At 32.3% G+C, this 26,519-nt stretch overlaps 1 protein-coding gene across 3 annotated transcripts in view; it reads left to right on the forward strand.

The window, feature by feature from the left end:
• The window catches only part of LOC127933154 (ryanodine receptor 3), a 112,757-nt gene that overhangs the window by 5,524 nt on the left and 80,714 nt on the right, over positions 1-26,519 (forward strand). For all 3 annotated transcript variants that reach the window (XM_052529910.1, XM_052529911.1, XM_052529912.1), the window contains exons 2-19: positions 3,860-3,979; positions 7,778-7,879; positions 9,005-9,019; positions 9,096-9,170; positions 10,302-10,380; positions 10,453-10,565; positions 11,566-11,665; positions 11,810-11,903; positions 15,183-15,257; positions 15,368-15,524; positions 16,473-16,637; positions 17,742-17,863; positions 20,759-20,939; positions 22,102-22,237; positions 23,570-23,665; positions 24,383-24,501; positions 24,585-24,718; positions 25,359-25,600. In XM_052529910.1, coding sequence (XP_052385870.1) covers positions 3,860-3,979; positions 7,778-7,879; positions 9,005-9,019; positions 9,096-9,170; positions 10,302-10,380; positions 10,453-10,565; positions 11,566-11,665; positions 11,810-11,903; positions 15,183-15,257; positions 15,368-15,524; positions 16,473-16,637; positions 17,742-17,863; positions 20,759-20,939; positions 22,102-22,237; positions 23,570-23,665; positions 24,383-24,501; positions 24,585-24,718; positions 25,359-25,600 — 2,125 coding nt within the window. The remainder of the gene's footprint in view (positions 1-3,859; positions 3,980-7,777; positions 7,880-9,004; positions 9,020-9,095; positions 9,171-10,301; positions 10,381-10,452; positions 10,566-11,565; positions 11,666-11,809; positions 11,904-15,182; positions 15,258-15,367; positions 15,525-16,472; positions 16,638-17,741; positions 17,864-20,758; positions 20,940-22,101; positions 22,238-23,569; positions 23,666-24,382; positions 24,502-24,584; positions 24,719-25,358; positions 25,601-26,519) is intronic.

Consider the following 26,519-nt stretch of genomic DNA (forward strand, 5'->3'; position numbering starts at 1 on the left):
CACGTGAAGCTTTAACACCAGCTCCTTGGCCAAACTAAAGCACTATTTTTGTATTTATCAGATACTTCTATTGGGCTTGTTCTCTGTGTTCTTATTTTTGCTTTAATGCTAAATCAAATCAGAAACTTTAAAAAGTTTACTCCACAGCCCTGCTTTTGATTTATTCCTCCAGATTTGCCAAATTTCACGTTGTTCTGTCTGGATTGGGTCTGAGGGTCATTTGTCTGTGTTTAATCTGCTGAATCGAGGAACAGACGGTTGGCGCAGGAATATCTGGCACACACCACACAAACCTGCGACTGACAAACACGCTTTAAACAGATCTTCAGGTCTTCCCTCTGAAACCATGCTTGAGGTGCTTTGTAGAGATCTGCTTCTGACACTCCTGTTAGAGTTTCTCCTGCTGGTTCTCCTGTCGTCTGCGAGACGTTTGAGCAGTCAGCAGTGTTTAATGAAAGCGAAGCGCAGCGGCGTCCTGGCCTCCGTCAGCATGTGCTTTAACAGTTAGAGATAAACGCAGACGCAGTGTTTCAGAGAGAGACAGAGAGAGAGAGAGAGACGCTGATCTCAATAAACCTCCTCCAGCAGGACTTGCTCTACTCTAAGTGTGTGTGTGTGTGTGTGTGTGTGTGTGCGCATGCGTGCGTGTGTGTGTGCATGTTTATTACGGCTGCATTGTCAATGTGGATTAATCCATCTGTGGTTTGATTAGCTGAAATTGATGGTTTCAAGATTGATCTTTTAGTCTATGCTGTTTTCATTATTTGTAGCACACATATTGTTTTCTGTTTTTCTTATAAATAAAAGAAAATTGTTATTATTTTTGTCCGTTTTTTATTTTTTAGATTGAATTACGCAATCAGTGGGCGGAGATAAACAGGCAGTGATGAAGAATCGGTGGGCGGAGCTTAACAGGCAGTAATGAAGAATTGGTAGGCGGAGCTTAACAGGCAGTGCTATAGAATCGGTGGGCGGAGTTAAACACGCAGTGATGAAGAATCGGTGGGCGGAGCTAAACAGGGAGTGATATAGAATTGATGGGCGGAGTTAAACAGGCAGTGATGAAGAATCGGTGGGCGGAGCTTAACAGGCAGTAATGAAGAATTGGTAGGCGGAGCTTAACAGGCAGTGCTATAGAATCGGTGGGCGGAGATAAACAGGCAGTAATGAATAATCAGTGGGCGGAGTTAAACAGGCAGTGATGAAGAATCGGTGGGCGGAGTTAAACAGCCAGTGATTTGGAATCGGTGGGCAGAACTTAACAGGCAGTGATATAGAATTGGTGGGTGGAGCTAAACAGGCAGTGATGAAGAATTGGTAGGCGGAGCTTAACAGGCAGTCCTATAGAATCGGTGGGCGGAGATAAACAGGCAGTAATGAATAATCAGTGGGCGGAGATAAACAGGCAGTAATGAATAATCAGTGGGCGGAGTTAAACAGGCAGTGATTTGGAATCGGTGGGCGGACCTAAACAGGCAGTGATATAGAATTGGTGGGCGGAGCTAAACAGGCAGCTATTGTAGAATCGGTGGGCGGGGCTAAACAGGCAGTGATGTAGAAGCAGGCATTGATCTTCTTCTGTGGAGGCGGGGTTTATCCACACTATTACATCATAGAGTGGCTCATTTCACATGCTGTTGTTTTGGCAGACTGGCTTCAATGTAAGCTGATTTTAGACTAATGAGAAAATTTTGTACTCTGAAACTTACTGGATATTTTTGTATTACAACGACCTCTTACATGTCAAAAGATCAAGGGAATTTAGATTTTCAGTTCATGAGCCCTTTAAATATAGCTGTCCTCATTACTGTAGAAAGATTACGGGAGCTCCTGTAGCTCAAACTGTATAAAATCATCCGCCAAATGCATTAATAGAAATGTGTGGATCTGGTTTGTGATTCCTCTTTCCTTTGGGAAATGACCTGGATTCCCCGGACAAACATTTGCCGCTGCTGCTGATGCACTGATGAAGTAGTTTTCATTTGTTTTAGTGTTAATTGAAGCATGAATATGTTCTCATCCTCTAGCTGTATTTCATTTGCATTTATTTATTTATTCATTTAGCAGATGCTTTTGCCCAAAGTGACTTTTAATTGAGAATAAAACAGGCAGAAGTGATTCATCTAAACTCTGGATCATCACTGGATGAATTGCATTAAATATGCAGCGCTGGCAGTTTGACGTTTATTTGGTTTGTAAATGATTCGTTGTATTTGTTTCTAAATGTGAGACATTCGGGTCATTAAAGCTCACGGTCACTTCAGTCTCATCACAGCCGCTCACATCACACGATTCATGGATTAAAATCACTTATTCCCTTTCCGTCATTATAACGTCTAGTAAATTTGTAATCTGTACTACTTACAGAAGTGGAATTAAGTAGTTGGATAAATATTATAAGTTTAGGTCTGATGTTTACCAATGTTTTATAAAAAATTTATATTTTAATTACGTTAACACAACACAATACATCACAGTGCCTGTTAATTGTAATTTTTCAGTGGACATGGCAGAGTGCAAAATAAATATCCCACAACTATATACGATACAAGAAATGATTATACACTGAATTTATTGTTATTTCTACACATCTACACCTAATCTTTCCGTAAGAGTTGACAAAAAAACATCTGTATTGTCATTAAAAGTAAAAAAAACCTGAGTAACTTGTTTGGCAAGCACTGATTTATTGTCCAGCCCTAGCTACATGATTAGCACCATGCTAGCATCATGCTAGAAACATCTATCTAGCACCAACCTTTTAAAACTGCTTTAATAAACTCTCAGGCTATTCTTTCTCAAGCCAACCTCAAAGTCTGTCTTTTTTTATTTAGTTATTTTTGCTTATCTCATTATCAGCGGAAGGTGTATGATCCGTTGACCTTTGACCCTCAGTGATGCTTCAGTGCTGCACAATGCAGATGTCAATCAGCGGTTTAAATGTAATAAAGCAGACGGTGAGATGCTGCAGAACTTCCCCCGATTAAATTAAGCATCTTGATATTGTGCTTCGGCACTCGACAACATCAGCACATTTACCAGAGAAGCGCACACACATAGAGGTCTGCAGGTCTTTCCTTTCATTGTGCCCATATACGCACAGAGCACACACAGAGTACTGTATGAAATACTGTTATGATGATTATAGGCTATTATAAAAATTATACATCGACTATGCAATGCATATACATATCAGGGAGCAGTTGTAGTGTGGGGAGTTATTAAAAGTTCCCAATGCTTGGGGAAAAGGTGCATTTTGAAAGAGTTTTGATTTGATTACCACGACAAACAACAAGCAAATAGTTCATGTGCAGTGCTCGCCATCTCCTCATTAGATGCGCCTTTAAGAAATGCATCTATACGGATTATGATTATAATAAAATAGTTTTTGTTTCGGATATGTTTTATTTCATTAAATAGTCATTTAAAGCTTTCTATAGATATATTTATTATGTCTGTGAGGCGTGTATTATCTGAGTTTCGGTTCATTTTTATCATCATGTAGGTTTTCTTTATTTTATAAAAGCACAACGTTTTGTTTTTATTGTGAGTGGATTCAATTAAAAGTAGAGGGTTTACTGTTATGAATGATGAATTACTCTTACCTTACGAGCAACCATAACAGCATATCCACGGAAAAGATGAGGTCAACAGTCTTTTTGACCTACTTTTGAACTGGGTTAAACGTATCAACATGAATCGATATGAACATTTTAAACCGTTTCCACCTCATGAATAAATAATAATGTGACTGAAGAAATGGTCAGAAAGAGTGTTCAGATGAATTATTCAGGACTTTTGCTTGATTTGAGCGTTCAGTGATTAGTAGTGTCTGTGATTTCTGTTTTGTTTCCATCAGGATGATGAGGTGGTTCTGCAGTGTGTGGCCTGCATTCAGAAGGAGAACCGCAAGTTCTGTCTGAGCGCCGAGGGTTTGGGGAACCGCCTGTGTTACCTGGAGCCCACATCAGAGGCTAAGGTGAGGAGGATCGTCACTCATTCAAATGTATTATTCACTACTTATCATTGATAGCTAGCATTTTGGTTGTTGTTGTTATTATTATTACAATTTTGTAACTTTGTATCTTCTGGTTGACTTTAGCGCGCACTTTATCTGTGGTTGGGTGTTTGTCGTCCTGAGCTTTGGAGAGAGAGATGCTCGCTGTCCTCATTGGCTTTAGTTCTGATCTCTTAGCAGTGATGCTAATTAGCTGAGACGAAGATGATGTATCGCCGCTAACGCTGCTGCTTTGTCTTCATTGTGCGTTTTCTATTCGTATGAGAGGCGTCGCTCCTCAGGGAGAAAGAGAACTAATGATCCACTTTCACAGCTGATGAGCTGAGCGCTTAAAACACTTCATCAGGACTCACACATGATCGATGCCTGTTAGATTCACAAACCTTTCTCAAGACCTTTGACCGACTGAGAGTTTCAGTTAATACTTCAATAATTTTAACAATATTTTCCCATATTAATTATTCTGTTAATCGTCACAATAAAATATTTAGTACGTTTTTCAATTTAGATTAGTTTTTATTTTAATATTATATTTTTATTAATTAAGTGTTTTATTTAGATTATTTTTATAAAAAATGTAAATACTTATTTTAAGAGTATTAAATTAAAAAATTGATTTTTTTTTTAGTAAGTGTTTTGTCTTGGTTTATTTTTATATTCAGAGAATTTATTAAGTTATATTTGTATGAAATAATTGTTAGTGTTTTGTTTTTATTTAATATTTATTTTAAACTTATGTTTTATGAATTAATAATTAATGTTTTATTTAGATTTTTTTATTTTAAAAAATGTAATACTTTTATTTTAAAAGTATTACATTTTAAAAATATATTTTTAGTAAGTGTTTTTTCTTGATTTGTTTTTATATTTAGAGTATTTATTTTAGTTTTATATTTAAATGGGCGTATTATCAGTGTTTTATTTTTATTTATTTTTTTAAAGTTTTATTTTTATGAAATAATTTTTAGTGTTTTGTTTTTATTTAATATTTATTAAAATATTATGTTTTATTAATTAATGATTTGTGTTTTATTTAGTTTTTATTTACAATTTATGCATTGTGATATTTTTATGAACTAATTATTAGTCTGTTTTTTATTTTTAAAGTATTTATTTTCATTTGGTATTTTTATTCAAAGGTTCAAAGGTCACTGAAATTAAAATGCTTAAATTATATTATATATAACAGAAGTTTACTGTTAAAACTAAAACATGGAAGAAAAATGGTGTGATATTTCCCTTAAAAAAAACTAGTTTTCCACATGATGGAGGTCATCAGGTCTTGGGAAATGAATATTTTGAGATCTTTGCCGAGTGTTTCAGCCCTTCAGGTTTGTTTCTGTCTGTCAGGACGCATCAGTCTCTCAGCGCTGCTCTCGTTTGTCATATTAATTTATTAACAGCATGCACTGATATGTAGATCTCTGGCTCGTTTGTGTCGCAGAGCTGCTCCTCATCGTTAGACACGAGCTCTTCGTCCAGTTTCACTGCCAGAGACAAGGATTTCAGAATTTCCCTTACGTTTTAGATCTTGGCATAACTGGTTTTAATATTTTATAACTTTCCATGATTTCTACAGGTCTAGAAATCTATTTTAAAATCAGGTTGTTGAAGGAGTGAACTAAAACCAGAAATATCTTAATCTCAGTTGTTTTAACCTGTTTTAATGAATGTTTTGTCTTGTTTAAAACCATCATCTTCACACTTTTGCTGAAGGATTTATTGTTATTTTAGTATAACTGAGATATTGTGTAATATGTATTATAGTTTTTAAGATTTAATATTTTTTTTAATAATTAAACATATTTTCTGTTTTAAGTTTTATTATATATTTCTATGAAAAATTATATATATTTTTTATACATTTTTTAAAATCATTTTGTTTTGTGTTTTTATTATTATTATTATTAATATTTTTACTAATATTTTCTGTTTTATATTTTCTGTATATTTCTATTGATATATTTTGTTTTAATTATTTTTTTAAATATAATCTTATAAACTTGAGTCATTTTGGTTTTTTATTATTATTATTATTATTTATAATAATAATAATAATAATAATAATTTATAATATATTTTATTCATTTTTTATGTTTTTAATGTTATTTAATTTAATTAAAATGTATTTAATGTAACAAAAGTGTTTTATTTTTACTTTTTTATTTATTTTGTAATAATTTTTAGTGTTTTTATAATAACCCTGGTGATTTTACGGGGTCAAACTAATGAGTTCAGGCGTGTGAGTGCTAGAGAGAGAGTCTGGAAGGTCGTTCTTCAGCAGTTCGTGTCCTAATAACAGAGAGCTGAAGCTCTGAGAAAGTTTCTCCAGCAGACCTGGATTATCTGGACATCGTGATCCACTTTTAGGAGTTTTTGTTTGCTGTTCTTCAGTAAAGGAGGCCAGTTTGCTGTTGGTTGTGCTTCATTTATCTCCTCGTTGCTCTCCTCAGACGTCAGCGGGATCTTCTGACCTCTTTGGCTTCGATCCCAAACCTGCTCCAAACACTCGAGCGCCTCTAAATCACACTCGAACCTTCAGTTCAGGGGCGTTTCCTTTTGCACAATGAACTCTAGTGTCCTGAAAACAGAGATCTCTGAACACGTATGAATGCTGGGTTATTAGAGGGTCTTGCAGTTATATTTAATGTTTTGTTGTTATTGTCTACAGTGAGTTTCTACAGTGAAACAAAATATAGGCTTTAAGATGCAATAAAGATCAACACGTGATATTTATATTTAGCTGAAAACTAAAAGTTTATTTGATAACTATTTAATTAAATGTATTTAATAATCAACAGTCAAACAAGTTGCACACAGGGTTATTATATTTAACTAAAACTGAAACTAAAAAATATTTGAAATAAACACAAACTGAACAAGAGTAAATTCAGCTAGTTACTCTTTTAAAACTTAAATAACTAAAATTTACTAAAATAAAAGTTGTAAAAACTAATCTGAAACTGAAATTAAAAATAATATATATAATAAAATATTAATAAATAATAAAATATAATAAATAAATTAAAAAAAATAATATATATATATATATATATATATATATATATATATATATATATATATATATATATATGACAAAAAAAGCAAAAATTGAAATTAAAAAAACTAAAATTAAAATAAATTTTTTTATTAAAAACTATAATAGTATTTCAATGATACTGAAGTGACACTGTTTGTAAAAAAAAAAAAATTGCCAAAAAATCCACACTTAAATGATATATAAATTATTGTTGCCATATAAACATTTAAACACTGTCTGTAACAAATCTGGAATTCATGACAGATTTATTCAGATAATGAAAGCAACATTTTAAGTAAAACTAGAATAAATATTCCCTTCAAAACTGTTTTGACCGAAACCTGAAATTAATTTTTGGCCGAATATTTTTGGTTACTGAAAACTACTACTTGCTCACAGACTGAGTTTTGTAGTTTGCACATAATATTAACCCTCAATTCTTTAGAATATCTTTTATTTGGTGCTTGCAACATGAAGGTCATGGGTTCGATTCCATGCATGAACTGAGAAAACGAGTGCTTTGGTAAAAGCTTCTGTCAAATGCATGAAAGTCAATGTAATGTCAGTAATTCAGTGTGTCCAGCTGCGTCTAAATGATGTGTTTTTATGCATTTATCTTAATCATTGTGTTTTCAGCGGCTGTGCAATGAAAATGTGCCGCTCATGATGCTGAAGCAGAGTTTGCGTGTGATTTCTTTCTTATATACTGTGTGTTTCAGTATGTTCCTCCAGATCTGTGCATCTGTAGTTTTGTGCTGGAGCAGTCGCTGTCCGTCCGAGCGCTGCAGGAGATGCTCGCCAAAACCGGACAGAACAACGACGTACGTACGGAAACACACCATCTTCATGAATACAACCCTGTGTTTAACCAGCAGTGAATCGTTTGCTTCAGTCAGAATATCTTGTGCTCGGTAATAAATGAAGCTGTCAGAACAAACCCTCGTCCAGGAGCTACAGGAGAAGTCGAGTATTATATTATATTATATTATATTATATTATATTATATTATATTATATTATATTATATTATATTATATTATATTATATTATATTATATTATATTATATTATATTATATTATATTATATTATATTATATTATATTATATTATATTATAAATTATATTTTATTATATTATATATTCATTACTTTAAATAAAATAAAAATTAACTTAAATAAATGTAACCTTGTTTTATTTGAGCTAGTATTTATATTATATTTTATTTTAATTTGTTGAAATAAAATAAAAATTAACTGAAATAAATTTAACCTTGTTTTATTTCAGCTAGAATTTATTTTATATTATATATTGATTTGTTAAAATAAAAAGTAACTGAAATTAATTTAAGCTTTTTTATTTCAGCTAGTATTTTTATTGTATTTTTATTAATTTGTTGAAATAAAATAAAAATAAACTGAAATAAATTTAAACTAGTTTTATTTCATCTAGCATATATATTATATTATAGTATAGTATATATTGATTACTTGAAATAAACTAAAAAAAAAAAACGAATACATTTTTCAAAAACAACAAAATTGCTATATATATAAAATAAATAATTCAAAAAATATTAACAAAAACTAAAATATTATATCAATGACACTCAAATAAGACTGATTTGGAAAATGAATGCATAATTTTTTAAATATGTTTATATTTATAGAATAATCTGAGGTTGAGGCTCTCGGTGTTGATAGTCGTACCAGCATCAGTCTGAAGTGTCTCTTCATGATCTGCTTGAAGCTGCAGGGCTTTTGTTTAAAGGTCAGACGTCTTTAAGGTCCAGCGATGCTGCTTTTGCCCCCTGCGGATGATAAAGGTCTCCTCATCGGCTCTGATCTTTGGCTTCAGTCTCCTCGTGTATCTGTTGTGTAATGACGAGTGTTTATCATCTAAAGCAAACGTCTCAAGCTGTTTTCTGTTGTTTCTTCACACCTCCCGCAGCAGTTCATCAGAAAGGTGAGTGATTCTCACTGTCGTCACGCTGTGATTTGAGTGTGTCTGATGATGGAGTGACTGTAATCACTGTTTTCAGGCGGCTCAGAGCGGAGGACACCGGACGTTACTGTACGGCCACGCTGTGCTCCTCAGACACTCCTTCAGCAGGATGGTTCGTCAGCTTCCTCCATCAGATCCGTCTCATAGGGAAGCATGCTTCTGCCACGGGATAAAACTAATCTAAAGTTATAGAGACCTTTTCTCACCTTTCTGAGAAAATAAGGAGATTTCAAATGAAGAATTGCAAAATTTCAAATTAAGAATTGAGATTTTAAATGAAAAATCGAGATTTCAAATTGAGAATTTCAAGATTTTAAATTGAAAAATCACGAAATTGCAAATTAAGAATTGTAAGATTTCAAATTAAGAATTTAGATTTTAAATGAAAAACATTTGAGATTTCAAATTGAGAATTTCAAGATTTTAAATGAAAAATCATGAGATTTTAAATGAAAAATCATGAGATTTTAAATGAAAAATCATGAGATTTCAAATGAAGAATTGCGAAATTTCAAATTAAGATTTGCAAGATTTTATATTAATAGCCATGAGATTTCAAATTAAGAATTGCAAGATTTTTAAATGAAAAATCATAAGATTTCAAATCAAGAATTGATATTTTAAATGAAAAAAATTAAGGATTTCAAATTGAGAATTTCAAGATTTTAAATGAAAAATCATGAGATTTCAAATGAAGAATTGCAAGATTTCACATTGAAAACCACGGGATTTCAAATGAATTTTAAATATAAAGCAATAAAATTTCAAATTAAGAATTGCAATTTTTTATTAAAAAGTACTAAATTTCAAATCAAGAATTGTACGATTTCAAATGAAAAATCATGAGATTTCAAATGAAGAATTGCAAGATTTCACATTGAAAACCACGGGTTTTCAAATGAATTTTAAATATAAAGCCATAAAATTTCAAATTAGGAATTGCAATTTTTTTATTAAAAATTACTAAATTTCAAATCAAGAATTGTACGATTTCAAATAAAAAATCATAAGATTTAAAATTAAGAATTGCAAGATTTAAAATGAAAATTGTAAGATTTTAAATTGAAAATCATAAAATTTAAAATTAAGCATTGAAAGATATAAACTCTGAATTGTGAAATTTAAATTGAGGAATTGAGATTTAAAATTGAGAATTTGTTTTATTTTTATCCTGTGGTGGAAAAATACTTCCGTAGTTTGACTTTCTGCGGGATGTGTGAGAGTTGAATGTTTTCTGTCGCAGTATCTGACCTGTTTGAAGACGTCGCGCTCAGTGACGGATAAACTGTCGTTTGATGTGGGACTTCAGGAAGACTCGACAGGTGAAGCATGATTGTTCAGACTGAAGGTGATGAAGATCTGAGATCTGATGATCCGTGTGTTTGTGTTCTCAGGTGAGGCCTGCTGGTGGACCATTCATCCTGCATCTAAACAGAGATCAGAAGGGGAGAAGGTGCGGATCGGAGATGATCTCATACTCGTCAGCGTCTCATCAGAGCGATATCTGGTAAGTGTGAAGTACAATAAACATTACGTTTGATTTTCTTCAGGTGTGTGAATCTGTAAGATCAGTCCAGTGTGTAAAACAAGCAATAATATTAATATATTTTTTATTTTTTTAATTTCACTTACTTTTTAGTATTTATTTAGTTCATTTTAATAGTTTTTTTGTATATTCATTATTTTATTTTCTTGTATTCATTATGTATTTTTTATTTATAGTTCAGAACTCTGTTTATTCGTTTATTAAATATATATATTTATTTCCATAATTATTAAGCTTTTAAGAGCTGTAAACATATTTATGTTTTGTTTTATACTTCAAAATGTATTTTAATCTAATGTTTAATAATTTGTTTACATTTAAATATTTTTTAATTTATTAAATTTATCAATCTATTATTTATTTATTTACATGACTATCAAGCTTTTCAGTGCTGCGAGCATATTTTTATTTATTTATTTATTTATTTATTTATTAATTCATTCTCATGGCAGTTATTTAATAATATTTTGTATTTAATAATTTAGATTAAATTTTATTCATGTGACTTAAGTTTTAAACATACTTTTGTTTTAAAGCTCATAAGGTAGCAGAAATGAGTCTTTTTTCATCTTTCTAGTATTGATTCACTCTGTCTGAGCATCAGCAGCTTCATACAGCAAACCCATGACTGTCACTTCCAGTATAAGCCACAGTCGCCTCTGAATGCGTGACTCATGGACGTGTCTGCAGTGTGTTTGTGTGATCTCCTGTGAGATGATCCGCTCCGGATGGGCATTAGTCAGTCATCCACAGGCCCAGTGATCTGCTTCCTGTCTCTCCAGAAGATCCAAGCGTCAGTGTATTAGTTAGAGGATGGTTAATTCTCTAGGTCATTCTGAATTTATGCAAGCGTGTCCCATGATGCCAAGCTTCTCGGCTGTGGCCTCTGATGCATCATGAGACAGACATGACATGGGAGGATGTGTTGCCATGGTAACCACTGTGCACCTGGTCTCCTCAGCATCTGTCCATATCCAACGGCAGCATCCAGGTGGATGTGTCCTTCATGCAGACGCTGTGGAACGTCCATCCCACCTGCTCAGGGAGCAACGTGGAGGAAGGTCGGTGCTTCTTAGTGCTGTTTATTTCACTCATAACTACTTCTAGAACTGATAGTGACACGATGAGCCTCTAACAGTTAGTATTGAAGTTCTGTGTGTGTATCATACTTGACTCCTCATGGTGGTTTTTCTTTCGTCCAATAGGATACCTTCTTGGAGGTCATGTGATGCGTCTTTTTCATGGACACGATGAGGTTCTGACCATCCCGGGATCTGATCAGAGTGAAGAAGAGCAGAGGTAGAAACCGTCATCGGGCCAATTAAATTTTAATATCATTGTGATAATGGTCGTTTTTATAAGAATTAAAAAATATATATTTTTTCTGTTTTCATTTAAGTTGAGGAATAAGAGTCTTATCTAGAGAAACCATTTCTCATTTTCTTTAAAAAATAAACATTTATATATATTTTTTCATCCACAAATGCTGGTGTAAAGAAGCGGGGTCAGAATGATGTGTCATTTATCTGTGATGTTCATGTGTGTCTGTGACGTAGCATCCCCTAGGATCCGGCGTAATGCCTGTTGTCTATGTATAGCGAGTGTGTGTCAGACTGAACTGGGTCGAGCTGAAGTAACCCAGGGCCGTCTGAGGATGCTGAGGATGTGATCGTAGGCGTGTGGCCTATTTTTAGCGCTGGCGTTTAGTGCATCATCTGCAAGATTAGATATCGTCTTCAGCTCTGGCCTGTGGCGCTGCGTCCTGTCCTTGAAATATAATCAGAGAAACGTCCTCCTCTAAAGGATTTTCTGCTAGACCTCCTTCAGATGTATTGCAGATCTGACACCGCGGAGGGCAGAAATGAATGATTTCTGTTGTTGTATAAGTGATGGAGAGAGTGTTTGTTCATTATAATATAGGAGAACGTCCTCCATAAGATGTGCAATGCATCTAATCTGATCAATAAAGCTGTCAGTAATGATGTGACATTCATCTTTAACAGAAAACGTCTTCTAAAGCATGTTAGTTGTAGGTCAGGTTAGTTTAAGTCATTTTTTTGTCTATCTGTCTATCTCTCTCTCTCTCTCTCTCTCTCTCTCTCTATATATATATATATATATATATATATATATATATATATATATATATATATATTAACTAGGATTTTGTTGACCGTGGTAATTAGTTAAGGTCGACTGATTTTACTAATAACGATAACTAGGTTGGACCACACTAGCAGATAACCGATTAATCAACCAAACGTTTTTAAAATAGAAGCTAAATTATGAGAAACAAAACACAGCAAGCCAGAAAAACTGCAAGTATTGATTTTTACCGATAACCGATTATCGGTTATTCTGTTCCAGCAATGGATTATCGGTGCCGATTTATCTAAACAATTGATTCAACTTCTAATATTAAGCCATTATTTTGCTGAGTGATGGAGTGTTATTTGATATAATGCAGGAGAACATCTTCCATGAGATGTGCAATGCATCTAAACTGATCAATAAAGCTGTCAATAATGATGTGACATTCATCTTTAACAGAAAACGTCTTCTAAAGCATGTTAGTTGTAGGTCAGGTTAGTTTAAGTCATTTTTATTGTCTATCTGTCTATCTCTCTCTCTCTATATATATATAAATATATATTAACTAGGATTTTGTTGACCGTGGTATTTAGTTAAGGTCGACTGATTTTACTAATAACGATAACTAGGTTGGACCACACTAGCAGATAACCGATTAATCAACCAAACGTTTTTAAAATAGAAACTAAATTATGAGAAACAAAACACAGCAAGCCAGAAAAACTGCAAGTATGGATTTTTACCGATAACCGATTATCGGTTATTCTGTTCCAGCAATGGATTATCGGTGCCGATTTATCTAAACAATTGATTCAACCTCTAATATTAGACATTATTTTGCTGATGATAGCGGAGTATTATTTGATATAATGCAGGAGAACATCTTCTATGAGATGTGCAATGCATTTTAACTGATTAATAAAGCCTTCAGTAACCATGTGACGTTCATCTGTAGAGACAACGTTAACAGAAAACCTCTTCTAAAGCGCGTTAGTTGTAGGTCAGGTTAGTTTGTCAATTTTATTGTTTAACTTCACCATATGTTTGTATTAGGTGTGTGAATAATTTCTAAAAGATTATATCTCAATATTAACTAGGATTTTGTTGACAGTTGTAATTTGTTAAGGTCGACTATTTTTACTAATAACGATAACTAGGTTGGACCACACTAGCAGATAACCGATTAATCAACCAAACGTTTTTAAAATAGAAGCTAAATTATGAGAAACAAAACACAGCAAGCCAGAAAAACTGCAAGTATTGATTTTTACCGATAACCGATTATCGGTTATTCTGTTCCAGCAATGGATTATCGGTGCCGATTTATCTAAACAATTGATTCAACTTCTAATATTAAGCCATTATTTTGCTGAGTGATGGAGTGTTATTTGATATAATGCAGGAGAACATCTTCCATGAGATGTGCAATGCATTTTAACTGATTAATAAAGCCTTCAGTAACCATGTGACGTTCATCTTTAGAGACAAAGTTAGCAGAAAAACTCTTCTAAAGCGCGTTAGTTGTAGGTCAGGAGAGTTTAAGTCAGTTTTATTGTTTAATTTCATTATATGTGTGTATTAGGCATGTGAGAAATTGACGATATATCTCGATATTTACTAGGATTTTGTTGTCAGTGATAATTAATTGAGGTCGACTGATACTAGGTTTTACCGATAATTATAACTAGGTTGGACCACTTTAGCTAATAACCAATTAATCAACAAAAAGTTTTTAAAATAGATACTAAATTATAGGAACAACATAACACAGCAAGCCAGAAAAAATAACAGTTATGGATTTTTACTGATAACCGATTATCGGTTATTCTGTTCTAGGAATCGATTATCGGTGTTGATTAATCAAATTAATCTAATATTTAGACAATATTTTGCTAAGCCATGGAGAGAATTAATTTCCAGGGGAATTATTCTTATTATACCTGGATGAGGGCAATTTTTTTATAACCTTATTAGATTTTGCAAGTGAGAGTTTAACATATAAGATAATGCATATTAATCATTAATTTTTTCCAGTAAGACACCAAATTCTGTTATCAACTAAAAATCATTATCAACTAGCAGCAGTATTTTGATGTATTAACACACCAATAGCATTTGCATAAATAATGCTTTGACATTGTTTAAAAAAATAATTTTAATATTGAATATATGAAATGAATTTTTTTTTAATTAAATACCACTTCCAGTAGGTAGTGAGTGAGTCATCTGGTGACTGATTCAACCGTTTCACTCAAAACTGCTGATTTGTTCATGAACGAATCATTTAATCATTGATTCGTTCACCGATTTTGATTCATTCAGTCATGAAACAAAGTTTGGAACTATTGCTGTTGGCAAAATAGACAATATTGTGTGTCAAACCATTTAGACATGTAATTTTAGAGTTGTTTAACTTGCTTAATCAAATCCACAGCCTGTTTAGGCATCGGTTTAGTATGCAATCCTGTTTTCTTTGGTGTTTTTCAGATTGGTGAACTATGAGACAGGTAAAGCCGGAGCAAAAGCCCGATCTCTCTGGCGGCTGGAGCCACTACGCATCAGGTGAGAAGATCTAGTGCTCTGGTTTCCATCAAGTCAGAAGTCCTCGAGGATGTTCTCTAGTAATTATGTGACCGTGCACACCCATAATTCCCATTTCTGTGTGTGTTCAGTTGGTGTGGCAGTCACATCCGCTGGGGTCAGCCGTTCCGTCTGCGTCACCTGACCACCGGTCACTATCTGGCGCTTACAGATGACCGAGGCGTCGTTCTGCAGGACAGAGAGAGATCAGACACCACGTCCACAGCCTTCTGCTTCAGAGCCTCCAAGGTCTCACACATTCACCCCAATACACAACATTTACTAATATTTACTGAGTCCAAACCAGTCCATCAGTTCACAACTGTGTTCAACACTGATAATAATCTTCATGTTTATTGAGCAGTAAATCATCATATTTTCATGATTTCTGAAGATCATGTGACACTGAAGACTGGAGGAATGATGCTGAAAATACAGCGGAGCATCACAGAAATAAATTACACTTTAACACAGATTCACACAGAAAACAGTTATTTTGAATTTTAATACTTTTTCACTGTTTTCTGTATTTTTTATTAAATAAATGCATCTTTGCTGAGCAGAAGAGACTTCGATATTAGTCTAAATCACTGAAAGTTTATTGAATTATTAGTGTTAAATCTGTAAAGGATGGATGCAGTTACTGAGACTGTATGATGTTTAATGCAGACAGTTATTCCAGCTCTCGACGGGTCAGTATTCAGTGAAGAAGATCTTCCTCCAGAGCTCTATTAAATAAGAAGCATCACTATTATCATGAGTCATCTGTCATCCAGTTATTCTTCCTCCGCTGCTTTGATTTTGTTCTTTATGTTCCAGCAGGGAAAACAAACCCAGCGTCTTAATTAGGATTCATCAGTTTTGCCTCTGGATGTGCTGTAAAGTAATGTTCGTTTGTTGTGCTGTTATCGAGTCATTTTCATCTTGATTAGTTTGATCTATCATCGTGTTCTCAGGTCAGACTCACTCAGCATCACATGATTGATTAGAATCAGATCAGCTGTAAACCATGCATGCTTTCAGTGGAATTTGTGCAAATGTGAATCTTGAATTGTTGCACAAATGTTTTGATACGGATTAATGTTCAGTGTATGTTGCAATTGTTGATTTTAATAGAAAGTCAATGTGCAACCCGTGACAGAACGAGCTGATTTCTCCAGGTTTCCAGTCTTGAATCTCGTGTTTGTGTTCCTCCAGGAAAAGCTGGAGTGTGGTCTGAAGCGGGACATCGAGGGGATGGGAGTGGCCGAGATCAAATACGGAGATTCTCTGTGTTTCTTGATGCACGTGGCGACGGGTCTCTGGCTGTCCTTTCAGGCACCAGATGTCAAATCCGCTCGACTCGGGCCGCTCAAACGCCGGGTGAGATTCACACGTTCTGTTTCTCCATCCAGCCGAGCATTATTGATGTTATACATTTGTGTAAAGCTAGCACAGATGTAATGAGTAGCAGTGCTATTTTACGATCATTCGGGTAATATAGCTTTTTTAAATATTTTTAATTAGTTTATATTTTTATATTTTTCTGTTTTTAGAAATGTAACTTTAAATACTAAAAGTAAAACTTAAAAAAACTATAAAAAAAAAATATATATATATATATATATATATATATATATATATATATATTTTATAGTTTTTTAATGAATTTTTATATTTTTTAAGTTTTACTTTTAGTATTTAAAGTTAAATTGAGTCAAAATGAAAAACTTGTAATACTATATATATATATATATATATTAGTTTGTGGTATTGAAGTTACTGAAAATGCTTTTTCAATATTTTTAATGTCTGTGAAAATTAAAAATATTGTCTTGGCAACTATACGTAATAAAATGAGTTTAAGTGTTTTATATTTCACTTAGTTTATTTATTTATTTATTTTTATTTTATGTTTATTTTATGAAATGTTTTTAGTTTTTATTTATTTGATTATTAGTTTTATTTATTTAATGTTAAACTATTTTATTTTATTTTTTTATTATAATTGTATTTTGTTATTTTATTTCAGTTGCTTAATTTTTTGTGTGTGTATGGTTTAAGTTTTAGGTTTATTTATTTTAAAATGTCTATACAATCATTATGCATTTTTTATTTCAGTTTTATTTTGTTAATATTTTATTTTATTTCAGTTAATTTCTATTTTATAACCGTTACTGACTTTTGTGGTTTTACTTTTAGATTTATATATTGATTTTAAAATGTCTGTATATTCTGAATTAATTTTCATTTGAGTTTATGTATATTTTATGTTATTTCAATTAACAATTAACTTTTTAATTTTAGTTACCTGAAATAACCCTCCGGTGTTCCATGTTTAACTAATCTAACTAGTCGAGTAAAATTTTCTTCTATCACTTTCTACTTTATGAGCTCCTATTAATTCAGAGTATTTTTATCTTGCTGACACTCAAGGCTCATAAAATGTTGGTTTCAGCTCATGTTCTGTGTTTCTCTGTTGCTCAGGTGTGTCTTCATTCAGAAGGACACATGGACGATGGTTTGACGTTACAGCGATGTCAACACGAGGAGTCGAGAGCCGCTCGAATCATCCGCAACACCACGCGACTCTTCAGCTGCTTCATCAGGTACAGAGGAGCTAAAGCTGTGGTTTAGCAGCACATTCAACACCTCCACAGACGTCTCGTAGTGATGAGCTGATAAACTTCCAGATGGTGCACACAAACACACGTCTGTCAGGCTATTTGTAGCTCTCACATGCATCTTGAGTGTTGAGCGTGAGCCGTGCTCCTGATGCAGCATGTGCTGGCCTTCGCCCGGGCCGTTTTCAGGAAATATGTTTCATAATCTTACATAAGCGATGCTGTTTTGGCTCAGAGTCCAATCAGCGGGAAGCTGCATGTTATTCTGGGAAGCTCATTACTGTCACACAAGCGCTCCTCATGACACACTTCAGGCCTCTTCAGGCTTCATGCCTCCTGTGATTGTTCCTGTTTGAGTGGAAGCCTGAAAAAAATTAAAATGGCCAATTCCGAGTGTTGAGTTTATATCTCGCAGGTCTGGTTTAATATTGTGTTTTAATCAGAATTCCAAGATTACGTCTTGTGAACACCCCCCCACCGCCCTCCCCGGATACTTATTTATATCTCACAATAATGATTTTTTTCTTAGAATTTAGTTTCTTTAGTTTAGTCTTTAGTTTAGTTTTTTTTTTTTTTTTTTCACAATTTTGATGTTTTTCTCAGTATTCTGAGATTACGTTTTGCAATCTTGACCTCTTGAGTTTGTCTTAAAACTGACCTTTTCCTCAATTCAAAGTTTTTTGTCTCACAATTTAATGCTTAAAAATGTTCACGTTTTTCTCAGAATTCAGATTTTTTCGTCTCATAATTTTCACGTTTTTCTCAGAATTCAGATTTTTTCGTCTCATAATTTTCACATTGTTCTCAGAATTCAAATTTTTTCGTCTCTTAATTTTCACGTTTTTCTCAGAATTCAGATTTTTCGTCTCATAATTTTCACGTTTTTCTCAGAATTCAGATTTTTTCGTCTCTTAATTTTCACGTTTTTCTCAGAATTCAGATTTTTTCGTCTCATAATTTTCACGTTTTTCTCAGAATTCAGATTTTTTCGTCTCTTAATTTTCACGTTTTTCTCAGAATTCAGATTTTTCGTCTCATAATTTTCACGTTTTTCTCAGAATTCAGATTTTTTCGTCTCTTAATTTTCACGTTTTTCTCAGAATTTAGATCTTTTCGTCTCATAATTTTCACGTTTTTCTCAGAATTCAGATTTTTCGTCTCATAATTTTCACGTTTTTCTCAGAATTCAGATTTTTTTTGTCTCATAATTTTCACATTTTTCTCAGAATTCAGATTTTTCGTCTCATAATTTTCACGTTTTTCTCAGAATTCAGATTTTTTTAGTCTCATAATTTTCACATTTTTCTCAGAATTCAGATTTTTCGTCTCATAATTTTCACGTTTTTTTCTCAGAATTCAGATTTTTTTAGTCTCTTAATTTTCACGTTTTTCTCAGAATTCAGATTTTTCGTCTCATAATTTTGACGTTTTTCTCAGAATTCAGATTTTTTCGTCTCTTAATTTTCACGTTTTTCTCAGAATTCAGATTTTTTCGTCTCTTAATTTTCACGTTTTTCTCAGAATTCAGATTTTTTCGTCTCATAATTTTGACGTTTTTCTCAGAATTCAGATTTTTTCGTTTTTAAATTTTCACGTTTTTCTCAGAATTCAGATTTTTCGTCTCATAATTTTCACGTTTTTCTCAGAATTCAGATTTTTTCGTCTCTTAATTTTCACGTTTTTCTCAGAATTTAGATCTTTTCGTCTCATAATTTTCACGTTTTTCTCAGAATTCAGATTTTTCGTCTCATAATTTTCACGTTTTTCTCAGAATTCAGATTTTTTTTGTCTCATAATTTTCACATTTTTCTCAGAATTCAGATTTTTCGTCTCATAATTTTCACGTTTTTCTCAGAATTCAGATTTTTTTAGTCTCATAATTTTCACATTTTTCTCAGAATTCAGATTTTTCGTCTCATAATTTTCACGTTTTTTTCTCAGAATTCAGATTTTTTTAGTCTCTTAATTTTCACGTTTTTCTCAGAATTCAGATTTTTCGTCTCATAATTTTGACGTTTTTCTCAGAATTCAGATTTTTTCGTCTCTTAATTTTCACGTTTTTCTCAGAATTCAGATTTTTTCGTCTCTTAATTTTCACGTTTTTCTCAGAATTCAGATTTTTTCGTCTCATAATTTTGACGTTTTTCTCAGAATTCAGATTTTTTCGTTTTTAAATTTTCACGTTTTTCTCAGAATTCAGATTTTTCGTCTCATAATTTTCACGTTTTTCTCAGAATTCAGATTTTTTCGTCTCTTAATTTTCACGTTTTTCTCAGAATTCAGATTTTTTCGTCTCTTAATTTTCACGTTTTTCTCAGAATTTAGATCTTTTCGTCTCTTAATTTTCACTTTTTTCTCAGAATTCAGATTTTTCGTCTCATAATTTTCACGTTTTTCTCAGAATTCAGATTTTTTTGTCTCTTAATTTTCATGTTTTTCTCAGAATTCAGATTTTTCGTCTCATAATTTTCACGTTTTTCTCAGAATTCAGATCTTTTAGTCTCATAATTTTCACGTTTTTCTCAGAATTCAGATCTTTTCGTCTCATAATTTTCACGTTTTTCTCAGAATTCAGATTTTTCATCTCATAATTTTCACGTTTTTCTCAGAATTCAGATTTTTTTGTCTCATAATTTTCATAATTTTTAGCCGACAGAAAAAAGTAGAGTCGTTATTCAGAGATCAATTGACTCTTCCAATAGTGAAAGTGCTGTCAAACTGATAATATTACTAGAGCAGTGAACATTTATGCATCTTGCATTTGATGAGTTCATTCATTCCCTGGGAATCGAACCCATGACCTCTGTGTTGCTAGCTCAGTGCTCTACTGTTTGAGCCACAGGTGTTTAACGTGGGACGTCTCTGATGCCGTTTTGACAGAGAGCTGGACGGTTTGAGTGCCAAGAACCGCTCGTCTGTGGTTCTGCCCATCGAAGAGGTTCTCCAGACTCTAAACGACCTGATCGCGTACTTCAGACTTCCTGACGCCGAGCTGGAGCACGAGAAGAAGCAGATCAAGCTGCGCTCGCTGAAGAACCGACAGAACCTCTTCAAGCAGGAGGTGAGCGGCACACTGTCGATTTTCTGTCACCACAACAAAGCTTTATTGTTTTCTGTTGCTTTTAAGTTACATAACCATATTCAAATGATAACTATCAATTACGGGATGTCTAATGTTTTCTCTTAAAATCATTTTGTTAAGTGAATCGATTGATGCAGTCCTGATGCAACACTGCAAAAAGTGATTATATTACTCAGTATTTTTGTCTTGTTTCCCAGAACAAACATCCTAATGATTCTTCAATCAAGTACATTTACTTGAAAAGCAAAATTATGTACAATAAGTCTTGTTTTCTGAGAAATGTATGCATAAAAGGTGAAGTAAAAAAAAAGCTTTTTTAAGTATATATAATGAAAATGTTAACTAAATAGTTTTATTATTATTATTTAAACACATTTAACAGGAATATGAAATAAATGCATTTTATTATTATTTGAAAACATTTATAAATAGTTAAACAAATGTATTTAAAAATTAATTTAATATACAACAAAAATATAAAAAGGTATGAAATACATTTTTATTTTTATTTGAATAGATTTTTAAGCATGTTTAACAAAATGTGAATGTAAATAATAATTAAACATTTAACAAAAATTTAAAATAAAAGTTTTATTATTATTTTAATATTTAGAATTATGTTATAATATAATTTGTTATTATTAAAATAATGTTATTATAATTTAATATATTTTACTACTCTGTATTTTTGTCTCATTTCAAATACATTTACTTCAAAAAGAAAAAGTCATCAAATAAGTCTATGCTCGAAAATAGGGTTAAAATTTTATATATATTTTTTTAATTTAAAAAAGGAAAAGCAAGTTAATTTTTTTGAACCCCATGGGAAGATATGTTTTTTCCGTTTAAGCATAAAATCACTTTAATTTGATTCAATTTGTCAGAAAACACAACATTTTGTAATTTTGCAATGTAAATGTATCTTGATTTTAAGAATGTTTAATTATTCGTATTAGAAAACAAGACAAAAATCACTTATTACAGCGAAGAAGACAGGATTCATAACATGTAGCGTTTTCTGAGAACTGAACGGTGTGTGTGTGTGTGTGTGTGTGTCTGTGTGTGTGTCTCTGTGTGTGTGTGTGTCTGTGTGTGTGTGTGTGTGTGTCTGTGTGTGTGTGTGTGTGTGTGTGTGTCTCAGGGGATGCTGTCCCTGGTGTCCAGCTGCATCGACCGCTTGAGTGTTTATAACAGCGCAGCTCATTTCGGAGAGTGTGCGGGTGAAGAGGCCGGAGTCGCGTGGAAGGACATCCTCAACCTTCTCTACGAGCTTCTGGGTAAGAACTCGATCGCTGAGGTCTTTCAGTTTCTCTTCTGCAGTGTTTGCTTCTCAACCAACAGTGTCTTGTTCAAGCACAGAAAGCTTTAGACGTCTCCCTGTTCAACACACTGAGAAGTATTAATCAGTGAGACGGCTAAGTGAATGTGGACACAGTTAAATAAATGCATTAACATTTATTATTTAACAATAATATTTTTTTTCTTAATAATTTAATATATTTATACATTTTTATCTAACAATAATATTTGTAATAAACAATTTTATTATTTTAAAGTCTGTAAATGTGTTTCACAAAACTATGAATGCATTATTTAAATACATTTTAACACATATATTTAAATAATAATTTAATATTTAACAAAAAAATACATGTTAAAAAATAATTTTTTTAACATATTAGCAAAACATTTGAATAATAAATCATGTATTTATTCTTAAAAAATATAAAATAGCTAGTTTATTAGTAAATATATTTCTAAGTGAGAAACACTGATATAGATGATAATTAATTATAAGTAAATACTTATAATAAATAAGTAAATAATTTATTATTATTTATATGATTAACAAATATATTAGATACAGAATATTTTTATTATTATTACTTAAATATATTTAGAAATATATTAAATAAATACATGTATTAATTAAATAAATTTTTTACAAATATATTTAAAAATGTATAATTTTATATTTAACAAAATATTTATTTTTGTATTTTAAATACATGTTTAAATATATTTAGCAAAACATATTTAAAGAAATAATTTATTATTATATTTAACAAACATATCTATAACTGTATTTAACAAAACTATGAAAAATGTAACGTAACAAATATATGTAACAAAATTTTTTTTTTATTTAAATATATTTAACAAAACTAATATTTTTTAAATTAAATAAATAAATAATCTATATATCTGTTAATCCATCTACTGTATCCACTGAAAACACACACACACACACTCACACACTCTCACACACACTCACACACACACTCACACACACACACACTCACACACTCACTCATACACACACACACACACTCACACACTCACACACACGCACACTCACACACACACACACACACACACACACACACACACACACACACACACACACACACTCACTCATACACACCCACACACACACACTCACACACACACCCACACACACACACACACACACACACACACACTCATTGTAATGCGTGGCAGCAGGTGTGTGGCTGTTTGAGGAGCTGCGTCTCGTTCTTGAAGGAGGTGACCTTTAGAAAGGCAGGAGTGTTGTCTGTGTGATGTTTAACTGCTTCACTGTGTCTCAGCCGCTCTGATCCGCGGGAACCGGAACAACTGCACACAGTTCTCACACAACCTGGACTGGCTCGTCAGCAAACTGGAGCGACTGGAGTCGAGTTCAGGTACAGCTTCATCAGTCTGAGAAACATACAACACTGTTATTCTTCAAGGATGCACTGCATTGATCGAAAAGGACAGTAAAGACATTTATAATCTCTATTTCAAATCTGTGAATCATCATATTATAGGAAAAATATATCACTACTTATACCATATTTTTTATCAAATAAATGCAGCCTCTGTGAACAGAAGAGACTTCTTACAGAACTATTACTAAAATCATTACATTACAAAAGAGGTCAGAGATGTGAAATCAACATTGAAAAGTATTTATGTACTGTTTTTTTTTTCAGAAGTGTGCTTATTTATTTATGTTTTTTAATTTAGATTTTTTTCTGTTAAGATTAAATTTTTATTTTTTATCAATTAAGTTTATTTTATTTTTTAATTGTATTTTGATTATTTTTTCATTTTTTAATTATGATGCTTCATAATTGTAATTATAATGCTTAAATATTTGGTAATTATGTATTTAATAGTTTTTACTGTATATTCTTAAACGATTAAATGCAGCCTTGTTGAGCAGAAGATACTTAAAAAAAATAAATACAAAAAATCTAAGCTCTAGTGTAAATGACTTTAAAAACTCAATGGTATTTCTGTGTTTTCTATGGTGTATTTCTATAGCAGTGTTTAGACTATTATGAGAGTGTGTTGATCAGCATCTGCTCTGAACGGAGGTAAATCTGGGTGTTTTGGGGTGTCTCGTGCCGTCTCAGGGATCTTGGAGGTTCTTCACTGTATTCTGATTGAAAGTCCCGAGGCTCTGAACATCATCCAGAGAGGACACATCAAAACCATCATCTCTCTGCTCTACAAACACGGACGAAACCACAAGGTCTGTCTGACGCCCCTGACTCTCAGTAGTGTACGGTAGTTCTGGGGAGTCATGGTGTGTGTGTGTGTGTGTGTGTGTCTCAGATCCTGGACGTCCTCTGCTCTCTGTGTGTGTGTAACGGAGTCGCTGTCAGAGCCAATCAGAACCTGATCTGTGATCACCTGCTGCCCAGACGAGATCTGCTGCTGCAGACGCGATTGGTCAACGACGTCCAGAGGTCAGAGCTGCTCATAATGTGGAAACAACAACAGCAACAAAAAATTATTTATTTATTATGAAAAAAAATATATATAAATATTTGAGAATTACTTTTATTAAATATAAATCTTTTTTATGATATATATATATATATATATATATATATATATATATATATATATATATATATAATATTAATTTTTTTTATTATTATTTAATATTGTGTATTTTTATTTATGTATATATATTTATGATAAACAATGTTTTTTCCGCATTATTAAATCTAAATGTGTTTTAATCATTTATAAAAAACATTCTTCGTTACTAATGATGATTAAATAATTGTTTATGATGACTAATTATAAATTGTTTTATAAATTGTATTTTATATATATATTTATAATTTATTGTAAATGTATATATAATTATTTTATTATTGATGATTTTATGTAAATCTATGCATGTTTATTATTTATTTCAAGTAATTTTTATTTTTAAATAGTTTATTTCAGTTTAATTATACATGGTTATTATATATACATATACATTTATTTATAATTTAATTAATATATATATATTTTTTTATTTTATTAATGATGATTAAATAGATATTCTGCTCCCTGTAGAGGTTTATCTGTGTGTGTTGTGTTCGTTTGCAGCATGAGGCCCAATATCTTCGTGGGAGTCAGCGAAGGCTCCGCCCAGTACAGGAAGTGGTATTTTGAGCTGATGATCGATCACGTGGATCACTTCCTGACGGGCGAGCCGTCGCACCTGCGGGTGGGCTGGGCGTCCACTAAAGGCTATGCTCCCTACCCGGGCGGCGGAGAGGGCTGGGGGGGCAATGGTGTAGGGGACGATCTCTACTCCTACGGCTTCGATGGACTGCACCTGTGGTCAGGTACCACAGCACTGCGCGCCCTACATAGACAGCTGACTTCTGAGGCAGCACACGGATGGCTGGTTTCCAGATGGACGGAACGATTTGTGACGGGAAACCCTGATCCGGCTTGTTAAATTAATAAATAAATAAATAAATAACCCTGAACTAATAAGAATAAAAACATGGCAGCCATAAATGTTGGGTAATATGAAAAATTCAGGACTGGTAAAATTATCGTGTTAATAACGCATTTACGCGAATTCTTTTTAGTTGCGCTAATTTTATTAATGCAGTGCGTTTTCTATTTTAGGGTTTCCGCGGGTCTTTAGAAAGACTTAAAAGGTCTTACATTTAGTTTAATCATATTTATGTCTATAAAAAGTCTTAAATGGTTGAAGAAAATCTTTATTATGAGTAAAGGAGGTCTTAAATTTGGAAAGGGAAAGACCAGAATTGTGATATGGCTTAGTGCGACAATTAAACTTCAGAAATAAATGTAAAAAGCAAACACGCAGTTGTAAATGTGAACCGGTGGTTTATAAAAATCTAAACAATGAAGCCAGTAAAATATATTTATATGTTGTTTAGTTAATTAATATAATAATTAATTAATAATATTTGTAAAAATAATAATTGATACTTTTTAATTTTTGCCATTAATCGTGATTAAATATTTTTATCAACTGACAGCCCTATTCAAATTTAACTTAATTTTAAGTATTTAAATAAATTTACTGGTTGATTATTTAAATACAATTATTTAAATTAAAATATTAGGTGATTATTAAAATGTATTTAAAATGTAAATATTGGGTGATTTTAGTTCATTAAATTCAAATATTGCCTCATTACATAATATATTGGGCAAATGTTAAATAATGTAATTAATATAAAAGTTATTTTAATTTATAAAAGTTAAATAAGTTAAATAATTAAA

This window comes from Carassius gibelio, chromosome A17 (genome assembly GCF_023724105.1).
Source record: "Carassius gibelio isolate Cgi1373 ecotype wild population from Czech Republic chromosome A17, carGib1.2-hapl.c, whole genome shotgun sequence".
Classification (NCBI taxonomy): Eukaryota; Metazoa; Chordata; class Actinopteri; order Cypriniformes; family Cyprinidae; genus Carassius; species Carassius gibelio.